General features: G+C 47.9%; 1 protein-coding gene across 3 annotated transcripts; it reads right to left on the bottom strand.

Annotated features, from left to right (window-relative positions):
• Nucleotides 1-1,493: 1,493 nt before the first annotated feature.
• On the bottom strand, nucleotides 1,494-18,261 carry LOC137476178 (acyl-CoA 6-desaturase-like). 3 transcript variants are annotated; one of them, XM_068194299.1, is made up of 13 exons: nucleotides 17,815-18,261; nucleotides 14,273-14,383; nucleotides 13,083-13,280; nucleotides 12,868-12,969; nucleotides 12,244-12,369; nucleotides 10,968-11,028; nucleotides 10,560-10,636; nucleotides 10,298-10,395; nucleotides 9,632-9,728; nucleotides 8,643-8,722; nucleotides 7,481-7,606; nucleotides 6,525-6,598; nucleotides 1,494-2,651 (listed from the first exon to the last, which is right to left on the bottom strand). In XM_068194299.1, the coding sequence occupies exons 1-12, from the start codon at nucleotides 18,019-18,021 to the stop codon at nucleotides 6,547-6,549; spliced, it is 1,335 nt and encodes a 444-aa protein (XP_068050400.1). In that variant the 5' UTR covers nucleotides 18,022-18,261; the 3' UTR covers nucleotides 1,494-2,651; nucleotides 6,525-6,546. The 3 variants fall into 3 exon arrangements, with proteins under 3 accessions (XP_068050400.1, XP_068050402.1, XP_068050401.1); XM_068194301.1 differs by having other exon boundaries at nucleotides 1,494-2,648; XM_068194300.1 differs by lacking the exon at nucleotides 1,494-2,651 and adding an exon at nucleotides 2,925-5,798.
• Between the last annotated feature and the right edge of the window lie 237 nt (nucleotides 18,262-18,498).

Genomic DNA, 18,498 nt, shown 5'->3' with positions numbered 1-18,498 from the left:
CTTTTAATTTTTATATTTTATGCAGACAGAAACGTTCCCAGGGAATGGTTTGGGCATCTGTAAAGATGATCTCCAGCTCCTGACTTGCCCAGAAGCTCCTGCTGCACCATTCAAGCCCAGACATCCTGTTACTGTGGAATTGTTGATTTTCTGCAGGGATGTGGAGGAGAGTCATGGTGCTGGAATGCTGCTGGAACACTGTGGCTTCACCATTCCTTGCCCTCTAGTGCTGTTGGATTCCAGTTCATTCACATACTTTCACCAAATCAGGTGTTCAGTTTTAGATTCGGTGAACTCCAGCATGATGGGGAGACAAGAATGAGCAAGGCATGGAATTAGAGTTGGCAGCAGCATTTTGATTTCTGGTTACACTTCCCCCTCCCCAGGCTGATGGTGAAGCACAGGCTGTGCTGTTTTGCTCCATTTGGGGTGGTGAGCTTGGCCTAAAGGTTTGTGGACTTGCAAAGGGTGATAATTTCAGCTCTGAGTGATTTGCCTGGAGGTGCTGGACCAGGAACTGGCCCCAGCTGAGAAACCAGCAGCATCTTCAGCTCAGAACTCAAACTTCCAGGTTTTATTAGGCATCTGTCAGCAATAAGGGAACAAAGCACACAGAGAAAGTGCAATATGGCTCCTATATTTTATAGAACAAACAACAGCTGCTTAATGAAGGCCAGGCTAATTGAGGCCAATTAAATTAATCAGGCAAGTGAATCAGCCACACCCATTCTGAGGAGGATGGGTGCAATCACAGGCAATTACTGTGATTAATCCTCTCATTGTCATCCCCACAGCCAGCACCTGGCCAAGAAGCTGGGGAGTTACCTAACTGTGCTCAGGAGGATGCTGCAGGCAAAGGTGGTGCTTCCAGGTGAGGATCCTTCTTCTTGGCCTTTTCCCACTCCTTCTCGAATTTCTGCTGAGCCTCCCTTGACCTGGGAGCCTGGGCTTGACCTTCAAACCTCAGAGGTTGGCAGAAGGTGGAAAAGCTCTGACACAGAGTATTTTAGAACACGTCCTCATTCACACCAGTGAAACTTACATTTGTACCCTCCAACCTCGGTGGGGAGGTAGATAACACCTTTATTTTATACTATTATTTATTTATATAATTTATACTTATTATATTTTATGTTCTACTGTGGGGGAATTATTCACTCTCACTCTGGAATTCTGGATTTTTCCCTTCATATTCTTTACATCATGGTTTCCAAGTGGATAAGTGTGTGGCTGGAAATGTGATTGGAATATTCACCTTACAGCTGCTCCAACAATGTCCTGTTCTGTAGAAACTCCAGGACAGAGGGATGGTGTAGGGAGGACTCAGTATGGAAGTGTTTCTATGTGATATTTGAGGAATTTAGGCTAATTTTTCAATAAAATATATATGATAACATGATATAACCCAGCACAAACACTGAAAAAAAAATTGAGGGTCTTTCAGAGGCTGAGCTTGCTTTTTTTTTTTTTTTTTTTTTTTGGTTTGGTTTGGATTTTTAATGGAGTTTTAAAAACTTGTTGCAAGAAGGAAGCTCACAAATATGGCTGCCCCATCCCTGGAAGTATTCAAGGCCAGCTTGGAGGGGATAATAAAAACTGTACATCTGAGCACCATGAAGCTGTTTCTCCCCATGATGATGCCACACACAAATTATGTTGTGAAGAAGTTTCCTGAAACCTCTAGAACTGGGGCCCTGCAGGGTAAGTAAAACATTATTTTTTAAAAAAGCAATATTGTTCATGGGTGAAGCTATTGATTTGTAACAGTTGATTTTTGTGTAAGAGCCACCTGTGTTTGCATTAGGGGAACCTGTTTGTTCTGGGATGAAATGAAAGCCCTAAAAACGCGGTCATTTTCTGCTTTGAGTTCTGTGGCACCTGCTTTTGGGCAGGATGAGTTTGCCTATGGAGCAATTCCTTTGCACTCTGGCAAGCTCCAGTGTTGGTTTTAGGGGACAGGTAAGGATAATCTGGCCATCGCTTTGTCTCCTGACCTTGGACAACCTGTGAGTTCCCTTTGTCTGCCCCTTCACCTGATGGGACAGGTTTCAATGGGTTCACCTGGCAGAACCAGCTCTGTTAAAGCTTGTGGGCTGACCTCAAGACAGTTTTGACCTAAAATCCACTGCTGGTGTTGACCCAAAACCCACCAAAGCATTGGAGGGAGCTGTGGGTTGGAAAAGCTGCTGCAAGGTGCTCACCACACCCCAGGATGAACCATGAATGGGCACAAAAATGGACTTTAAGAAAATTTTAATATGCTTCTGTGAAGTTTTCACAACAATTTTGTTCTCAGCTGCTTCCTCAGACTGTCTGGAGGCCGAGTTTGAGTGGCCAGGCAAATCTTTGACAGGAAAATCGCCTTTCCTTTGGTGTTTGTTCCAGGATGAGGGGAAGCAGCAGCATTGATCATAAGATTGTGAAGGCCAATAAAGAAATCCATCTGTGCTATTAAAGTCAGTGGTATCAAAGTAGTTCCACTAATTTCACCACGTGAAATGGAAAAAGGACTTTCCACACTCACTGGCTAACAGCTCCTGCATAAAAAGCCCCAGGAAAAACAAGGGAAGCCATAATAAGCAAGTCTGATCCCAGGTCCTTTATTAGTTTGCTTCCACAGTGTTCTTGGCTTGGGATCTGATTTTGAACTGCTAAAAAAAAACAGTTACAAGGTTAAATCTGAAATTGGAGCTTGAGTCACCCTTTTTGTCAAATCCTACCCTGACTCTACAATTCTGAATTTGAACATGTTTTTGATCTCAGAGCACAACCTGGATGGTGACATTTCCACCCTAGAAATGTCCTGACTTGCTTAGTTGGCATCTCCATGCTCACCTGCTTGTGGGTTTGTATGGCAGAAGGCACTCCAAGAGGGAACAAATTCCCTGAGCACCAGTGGCTCTGGAAAAAAACTACATAAAGCATTTGTATGGTCAACAGATAGTTATGATTTTATTGAGTGGTAGAATACACAAGGGGAAAAATTGTTCTTTTTGAGTTACTGGATTTTTTTTTTTTAAGAATTAAAAAAAAACAGGAGTTGTCCTTTAAGGAATGTGGGTTTGCTGTTTTAACACTGGAAATGTTAGGGCTTTGTTCGGAAGGCTTTCTTGGGAAAGCATCTACTGAGGAAAAGGATGTCTTTGCCCTAATGAAGATCTCAAATCTAGCCAGAGAGCTCAGCCCCCCTGCAGCAGGGAAGATGGTGCCTGGATATGGGTCCTGACAAGCCTCCCAAGCCCTATTTCAGTGAGCAGATGGGATCTAGACTCCTCAAATCCATGCTTGGAGGGAAAACTCCAAGGAAAGTCCCCTAGGTCCCATAGTGCCTCTCCCTGGAAGCTGGGGGCCGTGAGTCCCTGGTCCCAGAGCTGTGGGAGGGGGAGGCTCAGTGTGAGATCCAGCTCACTCCAAGGTGCCTGTGGCTGTCACCAGTCCCTGCCACCCCCTCCGAGCCCCAGCTCTGCCCAGTCCTGCCCTGTGTCTCCAGCACAGCCCTCCAGGCAGATTCCAGCCATGCTGGGAGATCATGGGACACCTGATTCCAAATTTCTCCTCCTTCATCCCTCAGTATTTTTTCTCCAACTCTCATGCATCCCTCCCCAACCCCTGACCTTCCCAAACTTCTCCCATCTCTCATTCTCTTCCCAAAGCATACCCAGAGGCTTCTCTTAGCTGCTGTTTGTGCTTTTCTCTGGCATCCTCAATCATCCTGGTCCTCCAGCTCCTACTCCAGTCCCCCACAGTCAGTGGGGAGAACAAATCCAGTCCTTCCCTGGCTGTTGTTTGATTCTCTACTCTGAAACCAGCTCTGTGTTTCCAGGTCCCCATTGCCATGTGTGTATCTGGGTTCAATAAACCCTGGCAGGCTCCCAGCACCTCTTACTGGCTGAGGTTTTTTGGTTTTTTTTTCGTGTTTGTATCTCATTACAGTGCAAATGAATGACCTTTATCAAGAGAGAAAGTGGACAAGATTTCACCTCATTATTTTCAGAGAAACTGGTTAGTTAAGAGTCCTCAGAAAGCTGGGCAGAGGTGTGCTGAAAATTCTGCGTTTCAGTCATTTTGATGGCAGATTTTAACCTGCTCGTGTCCCACTCATTGCTGCCTTGTTGCAGACAAAGCTCATGGGAAATTTATATCTATCTACATTTCCAGTCTTACTGAAAGTTCTGGAATATCTCCAGATAAACCTATTTTTACTTGGAGAACAATGATAACAAAGCAGATGGATCCAGACTTCCAGGGCTCTTTGTCAGAGTTCTCTTTGACCTGCTCCAGTTAAAGAGTGGAGAGCTTGTAGAATCCTGGAATGGTTTGGGTTGGAAGGGGCAATAAAGATCATCCAATTCCACCCTCCTGCCATGGACAGGGACACCTTCCCTAGACCAGGTTGCCCCAAACCTCATCCCACCTGGCCTGTAACAGTTGCAGGGATGGGGTGTCAACAAGGAATCAAGGCACATAAAAACCAGCTCAAATTCCAAGAAAGATTGGATTTTTTGGAAGGGAATGAAAAAGCTATATCAGTCAGAGAGCCTTTGCCTGAAAAAATAATAAGTTTTTTGGGGGAAAAAAAATGCCCATTTGCCTGACAGCTGCCCTTTCCCCAAGATCAGTCCAAACAGCTTCCCAAGAAGAAAAGTGAGAAGAAAAGGGGGCAGGGCTAAGGAGGAAAATATTTGCTCTGGAAATAAGACAAAAAAAAAAAAAAAAAACCAAAAAAACCAAGGGCTGTAAGAAGAATAAGCTGGATATTTAAAATCTTGCACTGCTGATGCCACTGTGCTCATGGTCATCCTTGCTGGAGCACAGTGAGGTACATTCAAGGAAGGGATGCACAAATGAAGGCAGTCCTGATGAGGTTAGCCAAATTCCAGGAGAGCTCCTTACTACCTGCCTGGGAAATCACAGCGTTCAGAAGGATGTTACTTACTTAGCTTTTCACCCTAAACATTCCTGGTGGTACTTGGGTGAGCAAGACCCCCAGAACAAGCCCTTTACAAACAGTAAGCATTGCTTGCTGAAGTTGCAAGATGCTGAATTCCCCACTGCAAGCAAAGATAAAATCTCATTTTATTCTCCAAAGAGGGTGGGGAGGGAATACATTTTTTTTTTTTTTTTTGCAATGCTGGCAACAGTCCCAGAGTCTTCTCTATTCATGATGAAGCACCTTGCTGATTCTGTGGGATGCTGCTAGGAGTCAGGGATTTGACAGAGAGGATCCAGTTTCAGAGCTGAAGGAAGTAATTGAGGCATGCAAAGTAACCAGAGTCTCCTTCCTGGTGTTTCCAGGGAGCACCGAGGCAGGTGCTGGAGCTGGAGGCTGCTTTTGGAGCCATGGCCCTTTGTCCCAAACCAAATATCTCTTCTGTAGTGTTGCAGCTGAACCTGAAACCCTGGATTTATTTGGGGTCAGGTCACCTGTTCCAGAAGCACCTGGAAGCTGTCCAACCATATCTCCTGATAAGCCATTAGTGAATTTTGGTAATTAGGTGGTGGGCAGAAAATGGAGTTTTAGACAACTTGTAAGAGCGTTCTCCAAAGGTCTCACATCAGCAGCACAGCCTGGGCTGGGCTGATTCCGGCTGGGATTGGAGCAGCTCCTCCTTTTACAGGGAGAATTCTTTTCTCCTGCGATTGTTCTCAAGGGAACAGTGAACAGTGTTCTGTTGGTGCTCCTGGCCTCGGGCAGGCAGCAAGAGGCTGGGTGCCTGCCTGGCATGTGCAGACAGGCAGAACTCTGGGTTTCTTCAGGGCAGGATGGTGAAAAGGCCATTTGTGGTTCCCCAGGAACACTGAGGAGCAATTAGTACGTTTTGCTTGTTTGATTGTTTTGGTTTTTTGTGTGATTTACTGACAATTCCTGTGCCAGACCTGCTGCTCATTAAAGAGAAAACAGACCCTCTCCTAAAGGAGACATTTTGCTGTTTAAATCCAGAAATCTTCTACAGACCCCTGGGACGAGGGGCTGATCCTAAAACACGGCTATGTTAACCCTGCTGTGGTTAGGGGTTAGCTGTGCAGGGCTAGGGTCACAGCATGCACTAAAGGGATGCTGAGAAGGGGAGGAGGCAGGGAAAGGAGGGAGCTGGGTTCTGGACAGGGCTGGAAGCACAGTCCAGCAGCTGCCACTCCCGAGGGATGTGATTCCTCTTCCACACAAACATGGGAAAGAGGCATGAGCTGACTGGGGTGTCCTTGGATTGCAAACATTCACTGAGGCCCAAAAACCCTTAGGTGTGAATCAGGGTTTGTGTGGTTTAGGCAGAATGAGAACAAATCTTGTGAAAAGAAGGTCAAGGTCAGATATTAATGCCCCTTTTTGAAACATTTGCACCGCTGGCCTTGCTTTCCACCCTCTGGAGCACATTTAAAATCTCTCTGGATTGAACATGGCCTGCACCAGAAGCAGCTGGCAAGGCAGAAAACTCCTCTCCAACCCTGGACTGAGACTGAGATCTGAGAGTAAAAGACAAATGTGAATCCCCCCCACATCCCCCCCATCCCTCCCGGTCACTCACACCTCCCCAGAAAGATTCATGATCACTTATGGAGATAAGCATCCAGCCAGAGATCTCCAGATTTCTTTAGGGACCTGTGGGAAGAAAAGGAGAAGTTTGGGAATCTTGCTTCTGTCGTGTTTTTCCTGCAATGAAGGCTGTTACTGAATTTAATATCAATCATAGGATCACACTCCTAAAACCCACCCTCTGTCAGTGTGCAGCCATTCCCCCTGGTCCTGTCACTTCAGACCTGTGTCCAAAATCCCTCTCCTACTCCTTTGGAGCCCTTTTAGGCACTGGAAGGGGCTATAAGTTCTCCTGGGAGCATCCAGGCTTCACTCCACTGTGTCTGTGTGGCCCTGTCCTTACCAGATTTGAGGACAAAAGCAGGTTTGGAACCAGCTCTCCTGCCCACTGTGGCCACCCCACCTCAATCTGCCCATGCTCAGAGTGCTTTGTGCAGGAGGTGCCTGGACTGCAGAGCTTTCTCATGTTCCCTGCCATGAATTATTCCCCTCAGAGGAACTGAGACAGCAACGTTAACACCGAGGCTGCTGACAAAGACTGTTAGATCCTCTCCAGCTCTACCTGTAGGGAATTGCCTCTTGCTGCTGGCAGAGCTCTCAGGGGACACAGCAGGGGCTGTAACCTGACCCATTTCCCTTTGATTCATCTCACTTTGCAGCAGGAGATCTGCTGGCAGCTCCCAGCAGCAGGAGCCACCAGCCAGCAGAACAGGGTGGTATAAAAATTAGGACTGGAAAAGCCTTCTAAGATCGACCCCAGCACTGCTGAACCACCATGTCCCCAAACGCCACAATCAGGTTTGTACCTGTCTAAAGGTCAAGTGTTTGGTACTTTGACAGCAACAACACAAATTTCTGAAGGGACTGCCATGTCCTGGATCCTCTGTGCTAGAAAATATCATGTGTCCCTGGAAAAATGAACTGCAGGTGGGCTCAGGAGGGCCTTACCCAACGATGTCTACGAACGCTTTCCCGAGAGGCTTCTCCTCGTAGTGGACTCCGTACTTGGCACATAATGACTTCACCAAAGGCTTTACCTTCCAGAAGTTGTGCCGTGGCATTGTTGGAAACAGGCTGGAGAGGAGAGAGAGAAAACAAAGCTGATAAAACTCTTGAGACAAGCGACAAGGGATGGGCATTAGGATTTGCATCCTCAGGGGCTCATCGTTGGTGCCTCCTCTTCAAGCTGCACAAACAAAGGAAGGGAGGCACAGAGACATCCCTGCTTTATGCTCCTCTGTCTCAAGGAGGTGGTGAAAACCGATTTTCCTGTCCTGCCTCAAAGGACTGCTCAGGACACACTGAATGCCAGTTTGTGCAAAAAGAGACACGAGTGCAATGAAAGGGCAGCAGGAGTGAGGGAACAGCCTCAGAGATGGCCGACCATTCCTCTGGGAATAATTGCTTCTTGCTGAACTGAATTCTCAGTGACCTGCTTTTTCACTTCTGGAAGCAGGTAAAGAAGGATTCTGGGGGCACCTTGCCCTATGTTCTTCCATGGAGATTTCCTAAGCTGGCTCCCAAACCAGCCAGCCTCACCCTAAAAGCCATTTCTTTTACATTTGCTGTTGCCATTGGCAACAGACTGTCCATATGTCCCTGTTTCTATATTTTTTCTGGAATCTGGTACCTAGCATCCTACACAGTCCCACACTCTGTAAAACACTGGGGTGCTTTAGGGGAGGGGAGTTTTCGGAGGTGGATGCTTGGGATTTGAGCCCACAGCCTTTGCAACTGGTAGATGCATAATGACAACTCCTAATTAAACCTTAAATTAAGGCTGTCAGAGTGAAAGCTTTGAAGCAAGAGAGAAAAATGTCAGGCTGTAATGGAAGCAGACTATCATGGAATGGTTTGGGTGGGAAGGGATCTTAAAGCTCATTCAGTTCCTGCCCCGCCATGGGCAGGAACACCTTCCACTAATGCAGGTTGCTCCAAGCCTCATCCAACCTGGGCTTGAGCACTTCCAGGGATGGAGCAGCCACACCTTCCATGCCTGTGTAGTCTGGGACTCTGTTTTCTTGGCATACAATCCTTCTCCAGCTCATAATTCCCTCCCTTGGGCTGTGACAAGCTGGCAGTGCCCTCGCCATCCCATCTCTGTACTCACTGGTGCTCGATCTGGAAGTTCAGGTGCCCAGTGAACCAGTCGTTGAAAAAGGACTGCTCAATGTTGCAGGTCGCTGCCATCTGCCAGGGAGAGAGAAAATTGTGAGGGTTAGGGATGGTTCATCCCAAAATCAGGGTGAAATTCCTCTTTCCTGAGCTCTGGGAATGCACAGCCTGCTGTGCTGGGCCTGCTGGGTGCAGCGAGGGGAGCTTTAATCCTCCCTCAGGGCCTCAGGTAATCAAACTCTCACTGGTGGTGAAGTGATGTAGCAGCCCAAGCCCAGATTCCTAAATTTCAGCCTCTCCTGTTGGAGATCAGACGGTTGACAGCAGTACAAAGGTAGAAAACTGGAGGAAAATGCATGGACCCAAAGCTTCCCCATCCCCGTGTAGCTATTGCCCAGTTTGCCTTAAGTGTGATATTCTGAGAATATTTCTTAGGTATTCCTGCCATTAATGATCATAAAATTAGATATTTTTTCTTAAAATTCAACCAAATTTTTGATAGGTTTCCTCCCTCACACATTTTCCTTTCATTTGCAGGGGGATAGAACTGCCAAAATATCAAGAAGATGGCTCTAGAACAAAGAAGAGGAAAGGGAGAACTCAATCACTCATCTTCCAGAACAAAAGGACAAAGGCAGTCTCCAAAATGAAGAGTCGACATTTTTTCCTCAGCTGTTTTATTGCTGGGATCTACAGGCCTGGCCAAAACACCCAGGAATGTTTTTTGGATTTGCAATCACATCCAGCTTCATTCACCACAGGTAACCTTTTGATTGCCAGAGGAATTGCAGAACTTTGTAATTCCTTGTCTTTGCCCAGCAATGCTGGCTTTGGGAAGAACATGTTTATGGGAGAAGTCATGGACAGGACACTCTATCCTAGTACGGGGTGATGGTAACACTGGGGGTGGTGGTAGCTCTCACACTCTTTGAGTAAATCCCATTTTGGGGTGAGTCAGGGGTGGCTTTCCCCCCTCCCAGTTACCTGGGAGCTCAGCCAGTCTCTGTGCTTCTCAGAATCAATTTCCATTGGAATGTGATTCATCTGGGTGACCCACACGAACCAGTGACTCTCCAGAAACCTGCAAAACCAGGAAAAATCATGAAAATTTCTACCACACATGGAGATACCAGGTAATTAGAGTGGGGTTTGCAGGGAGCAGCAGAGACTTGGATGGATGTTGACAAGGAATTGCCTGGAATCATCTTTGTTCCAGGCTTGTTTTTCTGCAAAAGCAGATGATCCGATATTGCAATTTTGCCTTTTTTTTTTCTTGCACTTTGAGTTTCATCAAATATTTTGAGAATAATGGGCTAGTTGTGATAAGTTTTCTAGCTTGATTTCAGACTTGGAGCATGCACAGAATTACCTCCCCAGTCTGCTGGGAAGATGGTGGGATGAGGCACTCTGGGAAGGTCCAGCCATGACCGAAGTGGGATCAGCAGTGTGTGAGAACAGGGAATGAGGAAAGGCAGGAGAATCCCGGTAGGACCATCACGGGGCAGGGGAAGATGCAAGAAGAGTGCCAGAGGAGCTGGAACTTGGAGATGCTGACAGGGAAGTGAGGCAGTGGGACACAGCAGAGCAGAGGCCAGGCTCAAACGGCACTGGAGGGATGGGAGAGCAGCAGGGATGCCCTGGATCCCCTACCTGACAAACGTGAGGAGACACAGGGATCCCAGGAGGCCGTAGAACGGGATGTAGGTGATGAAGTAGCGCAGGTAGTAGCTGATGGCCCAGGCCAGGTCCTGGGGAACAGAGAAAACACCAGGCATCACTTTGCCCATCTCAGATAACGTGTCCTTGCTGGTGATGTTTGGAACACTGGGTAATTCCTGCCTGCCCCCTGGCCTCCCTCTCTACTCCAGTTTCCAGCCAGACCCCATAAGGATGGAGGGAATGTTTCACTCACCGCCCAGAACCTGCGCTTGATCATGGTCGAGATGATTTGGATTTGGAAATACACAGGGATGAGCAGAGGTGGGAAAACTGCAAGGCAAAGGGAAATGGTTTGGCCATCAGAGGGGTGGGAAGGTGTGTGACATGGGGGACTGCTTCCATGGAACTGGGAACATGCAGTTTTTCCATGGAGCCTCTCACATGGAGGTCATTCCCAGCCTCAGCTGTTTTACATTCCCTTGCTCTACAGGGCAGTGTTCCAGGGGCTTGGATATCCCTGAGCTGATTTTGGGACCTGCACAGGGTCCTGAGGAAGGGTGGGATGAGTTGGGATTTGAGGAGTTGCTCTGCTCAAACAGTGAGGGCTGGAAAGGACATGTGGCATTCCAGGAAAAGGGAAGAGAGGAGAGTGGATACTCACTGAGGAAGAAGTACTCATGCTGGTGGTTGTAAGGCAGGTACTTCAGCTTCTTCTTGCCATACTGCAGGACGCAAAGAGACAGCTCAGCCTGGGACCGGTACATTCCCAGGTAAAAGCAGATTCTCTGCAATAATTCTTAGTTTATTGACCGGGGAGTTTTGACTGAATTCCCACCAGCAGGTAAGAAGAGATTTGGAGTGATTAAATGTCCTAACTTTGTCATTGTGTTAGGTGTAAACTCAATTTTTAAAGATAGTTTCTATTTACTTCATGGAATTTTCATGCACTTCACCTTCTGCCATCCCTGTGTCTGTAAGAAGAGCTGCCAGCACCTCCATCTTTGCTAATACGAATATGATAGGCATAAAGTCTGATTTTTTTGGAAGGGAAGGCTTGTAACACCAATAAATCAGGTACATTATCCCCTCTGGGCTGAGCTCTGCAAGGCTGTGTGCTTGGCAACATTTGGAAAAGGATTTTTATACCAATGTGAGAATATTGAGATAGACTGATTCTGGCCTAATATCAGATATTTTGAGGCAGAAATCCAGTTTTTCCTTGTTACCACAAATGTTTAGGTTTTCCTTTAAGTAGTAGAACCATGGTCTGCTTTCTTAATAATACAAAATCTGGCTGTGAAACCGTTTTTAATGTTGTATTTCCCTGTGTTGTCTTTGTTGCTTGTCCATTTTCTTGGGGTTTTGTTTTTAAAACTAGAAATCCTTGTTCCACTGTGAAAAACACCATTATTTAAGTGCTTTGGGTAGGTTTTCATAAACAGGCAGTAAATATTTTGGCTCTGGACAGGTAGATAAAATTAAAATTACTCGATGCTGGAAGATATTTGCTATGGAAATTGAAGGTCAGTTTTGAGTGCTCCTGCTGGAATACTGAGGAACACTGTATTCCCCCCTTATGCTGGTACTTCAAGCCAGCAGCATGAAGTGGACTGTAGTGGCTTTTTGCTTTCTCTCCAACCCCACCTGCATTATTTTTCCCAAGGTAACCCAAGACACTTTCTCCTGTGGTCAGCACAGGAAATGGATTGGGAATTAGTAGTCAGTGCTGCTCCTCAGCCCAAGGGTTGGCTCCAAACTCCTGTCAGACCACATAGCCAGATGAAATCCCTGGATTAAGCATTTCCTTTCTAGCATTCCTGGAAGTCCTGCCTGTGCAAGTCATGTCTAACAATGGGAGCCAACTCCTGGATTTGCGCAACCACTCTCCAGGGCCCTCTCGGACAGTAGTTTTCCGTGTTTTCCCCACTTTTCCTTACCTCGACGGGCTGTGTGTCTCCCAGGACAAAAATGTGCAGCATGTTCACATCTGGGTCCTTTTGGAAGATGTTGGGCTTGGCGTGGTGCTGGAAATGGCGGTGGTTCCACCAGTTTGCAGAGGCACCCTGGGCAAGGAGAACAAGGAGTTTTCATCCGTGGAGAGCTGCTCCCAAGGTGGGATTACCCAATCATTTATAGGAACTAAAGTGGTGTGACTTAAATTGTGGCCAAAGTAGGATTTGCTTTGGGAAGAGCAGCAAGCAGGGCGTGGTGGAGTTGGTTGCTATGAGACTGCTGCTTGCAGAGAGATCCCTAAGGATGATGTGTATTGAAAGAACACGGAATAAACACACTCTGAGCGAGTTACAGGTCACTGTGTCTTCCCAGAAAATCCTGAGTTGGAGTTGAGTTTGAGTTGGAAGGGACTTTAAAGCTCATCCAGTCCCAAACCCCTACCATGAGCAGGGACACCTTCCACTAGCCCAGGTTGCTTCATGGGCAATGGTCACCAACTTTTTTTGTGCCTCTGCTCACTCTGGGAAGGTTGAGAGCCTCCCTTCCCTACTCTGCCCCAGCCAAAGTGATGCATTCCCAGAATTCCCTGGCTCCATAATTCCTTTTACCTTCAGGTGTCCAATGACAAACTTGTGGACGACGTGGTTCCAGGAAGACTTCTTGAAGACAGAGAGGTGTCCAAAATCATGTTGCAGCCACCCTGCCTGGGCCTGGGATGAGGGGAAATCAAATAGTTAGAAAGCTATTGGGAATCAGAGCTAAGCAGGAAAGAAATGGAGATGGAGGGCAAACTGGGAGTGTGAGGAATATCTCTCTTTATCACCTGGGAAGTTGTAAGGATGCAGGCAAGGATGAGGGTTGTGATCCAGCCGGTCCCAAAGTAGGAAATCATGAGCCAAGCCAAAACTTCCATGGCGATGATGTGGCCCAGGTAAAAGGAGAAGAACAAGGGGCTGGCTTGGAACAGGTTCATGTCCTCCGCTGTCTTCCGCAGGGTCCGGAAATCCTCCACCAGCTGGGACTGCAACAGGACAGGCAAGAGCAGGGTGAGGCTTGGAAGTGAGCCTGACTGAGTTGTGAGATGGATGGAGGAAGGATGAGCTCCATGCTAAGGAACCTGGCTCCATATTCTAGCTTTTTGCCCTGTATTCCTATGAATAAATATCCTGGCCAGTCTGAGCCCACATCCTGACCTTTTGGACCTGGAGCCAGGAGAGCTCTGTTGAGTGTCACATCACCTGATGGCTCTTGTCTGAATGAGCTTCCTGAGCACTAAGGAGAAACTGGAGCAAGAGGGAATTCAGTGCTATTGTGCCTAATTCCAGAGCTCTGATAATGAGCACCCACTATCACCCATCATCCATTCAATCTGTGGGCCAGCTCCTGTGCAGCCATCCATGAGGGGCATTCCTAGGTCACTGGGGGCCAGCGTTGTCCCCTCTATTATGAGTGACACAGATATATCACAATCATGGCCAGCCACAAACAACGGGGCAGGATTGAGTTTCCTGGCCAGAGCCAGTTGTGCCATGCTCTGGGCCTGAATAATGGATGAGCAGGGATACAGAGCTGCCCTGAGGATGGGCAGTGGCTGCTGCTCCTTAGCAAGGCCACCAAAATGGGACATCTGGGGACTTGTGTTTTGGAGCTTGGTCACCAGCAAAAGAGCGGCAGAAGGGACCACAGTCACCAGGGCTGGTGCACATTTCCCATTCCACATGTCTCAGTTCCCATTTCCCTTCAGGATGGGCTCAGTCCAGCCTGAGTGCCTGGAATGGGCTGCCAGAAATTGGCTGTTGGTGGCTCTGGGGGAAAGAAAAGGTTTGTACAGCCAAAAGTGTCACCCCCTTTCCACACATATTTGAATCCATGATAGGATGAAAATACTCTACATGGAGATGCTCAGTCCCTGAGAACTCCTCTCCCTCTCTGGAGAGCATCCCAAGAGGGAAAGAATGGTGGGAGCAGCAGTTCAGGGAGCACCTGAACCCCAGGTGAGGAACAAATACTCACATTTTTGTTTCGGTCCTGGCTGGGCTCCCCTGGAGCGAGTTCTCCAATAAGCAGTGGTTTGAGAAACTTCTGCACCAAGGTGGGATTGATATGGAAGGCCTGGAATGCATCCTGGAGTGGAAACAGGAGGAACTGTGTGAGATCCAAGAGTAAGATGTTCTTCCTATTCACTGTGTCATTCCCACCCACCTCCAGCAGTTGTGGAACCTGTGGAAGAGGGGGCCAGGTGACATCCAGCTCTGTGATCACTTTTTGGGACATTAATTCCACTAAAGCCTGATGAATTTGCTGTCCTGGGAACGGTGAGACCTGGGATGGCATCCAGCCATACGGTGAAAGGCACCTCGAGAAATTCTTTCTAAGCAACTAAATACTTAAATCCTGTTAATTCCCATAGAAGGTAGCCAGAGGGGAATTTGTGCAAATCCCTCCTAGGATATAAATACCCTTGGAAAGTCTGCTCCTGGAGGCAAGTCAAGAGAGGGGCTGACTGTGGTGGCTGAAGCTGGATGTGACTGCAAACACAAAAAATATTCTTAGGTGTTTTGGCCAGGCCTGTAGATCCCAGCTATGAAACAGCTGAGGAAATATTGGTGATTTTTGAGAAGAATAATGCTTTTGTTTGTGGAGTCATTTTGATCCTGTCATTCACTAGTTTATCTGGCTCTTCTTTTTCTCTATTCCTTCCTCTTTCCACATATTCTTGTCCACCTGTATCCCACTGGTGCCTGATGCTTGTAGTGAGATCTTGGCCAGATCCTTTCCCATGGCACAGCTTGAATTTTAAACCCAAGGACAACAGCAGGGACAGAAAGCTGACCCACATCAGAAACCCTCACTCTGTCCTTGCCCTTTCCTCTGTGCACAGAACTGGAGTCAGCTCTTGGAATAATTCACCTGGGAGAACAGGAAAGATTGGTTCCATGAAGTGCTAAGAGAGTATGGGAAAAAAATCATTAAAAACAGGAGTGAGGGGAACCATGCTCCAGCCTTTCCACCTTTGTCCCATTGCCTAACAATTGTAGGGACCAACTAATATTTCCCTCCTGGCTCTAAAGACAAAGGGCAGACTGGAAAGTGCTGCCTGTGTCCAGCTGACCCTTCTGGGAGCTGCCCTCAATCTGGAGTTCAAGAATGCCAGGTGATGACCTCGGGCCCAAAGTCCACTGAAATCAGTCATAACTTGGACCCATAAGTGGGTCACTGAAATGTTGACTCTGGTTCACTGTTTCCTTCTTTGGAACAATTTGCAGAAGATGTGAAAGAGGAAGGAAAATCAGAATGAGGGGGGAAGTGAATAGCTGACTGTGCCTACTGCAAGGCTCTGCAGTTTTGGGTGAAAACAAAAAAAAGGGGAAGACAGAGGAAGAGAGAGGGTGACACATAAGAAGCATTAAAAATGTTGATTCTGTATTATTTTATCTGCTGGAAATAAAAAAGTCTTTGGAGGTCTGGGTGCTTACTGCCTGGAGATCCTGCAAATGATGGAAGGATTGGATTTTTGTTATGTTTATCTCATTAAGGTCCTGTACTAATAGGTTCCAAATATAAGATAGCACCTGAATTTTGGAATTGTTCTCAGTTCTCTACTGCAGGAGATAAAAAGCTTAAGGGAAAAGATAATCCTTGGGAAAAGCTGTGTGATATTGGCACTTGACCTCCCAGCTTTGTGATCTACTGACCAAATAAGCCAAAGTGTTTTATGGGATATGGGAGTTATTCCAGCTGCTTTTGGTGAGGAAAAAAAAGCTTTGTATAATTGAGATATGAGCTGTACTTGAGCATTGGGAGTACTTAGAGCAGTCAGCACAAGGATTTTCTTTTACATCCCTGAACACTTCTGGTACAGAGACACTGCAAAGAGTCCCTGCCTTTGTGTTCTGTGCATGAGGTGACACCAGAACAGGTTGGCCCAGACTCAGATGTTGTGTTAAAAAAATCAGAGACCCATGGAATGGTTTTGGTTGAAAGGGACTTCAAAAATCATCTCATTCCACTCCCCTGCCATGGGCAAGGACACCTTCCACAGACCAGGTTACTCCAAGCCCCATCCAGCCTGGCCTTGGACACTTCCAGGGATGGGGCAGCCACAGCTTCTTTGGACAGCCTGTGCCAGGGCCTGAGCACCTGCACAGGGAAGGATTTCCTCCTAAAATCCAATCTAAACCCACAGAGGCTTCTTCCCCTGAATGAGCGAGGGTTTTTTGGCTGTAAATGGTTGTTCACCACAGGGAAGCTGCAAAACTGATGCCAATCCTGGTTTAGTGCTCGGAGTGGTGATTTAAGAATTTCAGAGCATTTTTAAGGCCATGCCTTCATGGAGCGTGGGATGCAATGTAGCCTGGGGAGGTGAGAGGAGAACCAACAATCCTGGAACCACCAGCCTGTGTTTCAGCCTCCCTTTCAAGGCTTCTGCAGTAACAGATGCTTTTTGGTTGCTAATGGAGATACTGGAGTTAAATTCTTGGGGATAGGAGTCAAACTCCTCCAGTTTCAGCAGCTCTGTGTTTAAGCAGTTGAAAGCAAAACCTGGCCCATCTTTCTGAGGGAGAAGGCTGTTCATTCAGAGGATTTACTGAAAAGGGACAGCAGTGTCGGAATGCAGCTCAGTGCTTCAAGGAAAAGAATGGAAAATAACCACAGGATGCAGGGAAGTGGGGGCTGATGGAAAGGGAAGGTTCTGCCAAAAAATTTTGTCGCACACGGAGCCTGCTCCTTGCTAAGGTGTCAGGAGCCATGGGAGACCAGCAGTTCCTATTCCTGCTTGGTCTCTGCACGTTTTAGGAAGAGCTCTGAGGCTGCTTGGATTTCATTAACACGCCCTGAAGGGAGAACATGCTCTCTGGATGCACTTCTGAGGAAGGTGGTTTTGAGGGAAACTCCAGACAACAAACAATTTATTTCTAATTTGTTCCTGTTTCACGGTTGGGGTTTTTGTTGTTGTTGTTGGGTTTCTTATCTTTGACTGAAACCTGAGAGGTGGCTGAACCCAGCGAAGGAGAAGCTGGAGCAGCAGCAAATGGTTTGCTGGTTTTTTTTTTTTTTTTCTCTTTTCTGTAGCAACCTGTAACCAAATTCTCCAGAGAATTTTCTCCTGGGGAAAAAATGCTAAAAAGCTCCTTGTTTTAAAGCCTCCTCACAGAAGCAACTTTGAGACACAGTCTGGCCTCCGTTTAACCCTCCCTGTGCTTGGCTGCGTGACTCTGCATGTCACAAGCTGCACCCTGGAAAAGGGGAGATTTGGGACACTTTGCTCCTGAATTCAGGGCTCGAGGCACGGCACAAGCAGGAGACAAAGGCAATCCTGGATTGCAGGATTTAAGCAGAGCAGGATTTAAGCAGAGCAATCCCTACCAACCCATCGCGGGGAACCTGCATCCGTTTGAACCGAGCTGGGAGCAGCGAAAGGGCTGAGCCGGGTGTCCAGCAGGTGTTGGGGAGATGGGGACAGGGGACAGCAGGCAGCTGGCTCCCTTCGGGGAGGGAAGGAGCTGTCAGAGGATGCTGCTGGAGCCGGGAGAGCCGCGGGGGTCGGTCCTTACCGTGGCATCTTCGCCGGCGCAGTGGCTGATGACTCGCTGGCCCCCCGGGTGCCTGTTTGCCCACTTGGTGATATTATAAACCTTTCGCTCTATCACCAGCCACTTGTCCGTCCTCAGGTTGTGCTTCTGGATCTCCTCCCAGGTGTAGAAGCGGATCTGCGCCGCCGGCTCCCCCGAGTCCCCCCCTTGCTCACCCCCTTTCCCCATGGGGCCACTCGGTTCTTTGTCTTCTTGACCAAAGGGGGACAGGAGGGGGGAGAACCTGTCCCTGCGCCGGAGGGGAAGAGCTTTCCTGGCGGGATTGAACTCAGCTGATCCCCTGCTCTCTCCCTTCGCCTTCGCTCATGTCCTCCCTTCTCTTTGTTTCTCGCCTCTCTCCGCCTGCTCGGAAGTGCCCCCTAGGCTGGCTGTCCCCGCACTGATGCACTTTATCCTCGCACATAGCCCTGTGTTTTGAGGGAAGCTCGGCCCCTTCCACCCACACGCCCCCTCGCACCCCCCTCTCGGGCATCCCCCCCGAGCATTCTCCTCCCTCGGCATCCCCTCCCTCTCCCAGCATCATCCTTTCTCCCAGGCATTTTCCTCCCTCTCGGCATCCTCCCCCCCCCCCCAAACTCAGCATCCTCCTCCCCGCGGGCATCTCCCCCTGCCCAGCATCCCGCCCCCCTCTGCCCGCCATCGCCC

The sequence above is a fragment of the Anomalospiza imberbis genome, chromosome 6, assembly GCF_031753505.1.
Source record: "Anomalospiza imberbis isolate Cuckoo-Finch-1a 21T00152 chromosome 6, ASM3175350v1, whole genome shotgun sequence".
Lineage (NCBI taxonomy): Eukaryota > Metazoa > Chordata > Aves > Passeriformes > Viduidae > Anomalospiza > Anomalospiza imberbis.
The sequence above is the reverse complement of the archived record's forward strand: the minus strand, read 5'-3'. Positions and strand labels throughout refer to the sequence as shown.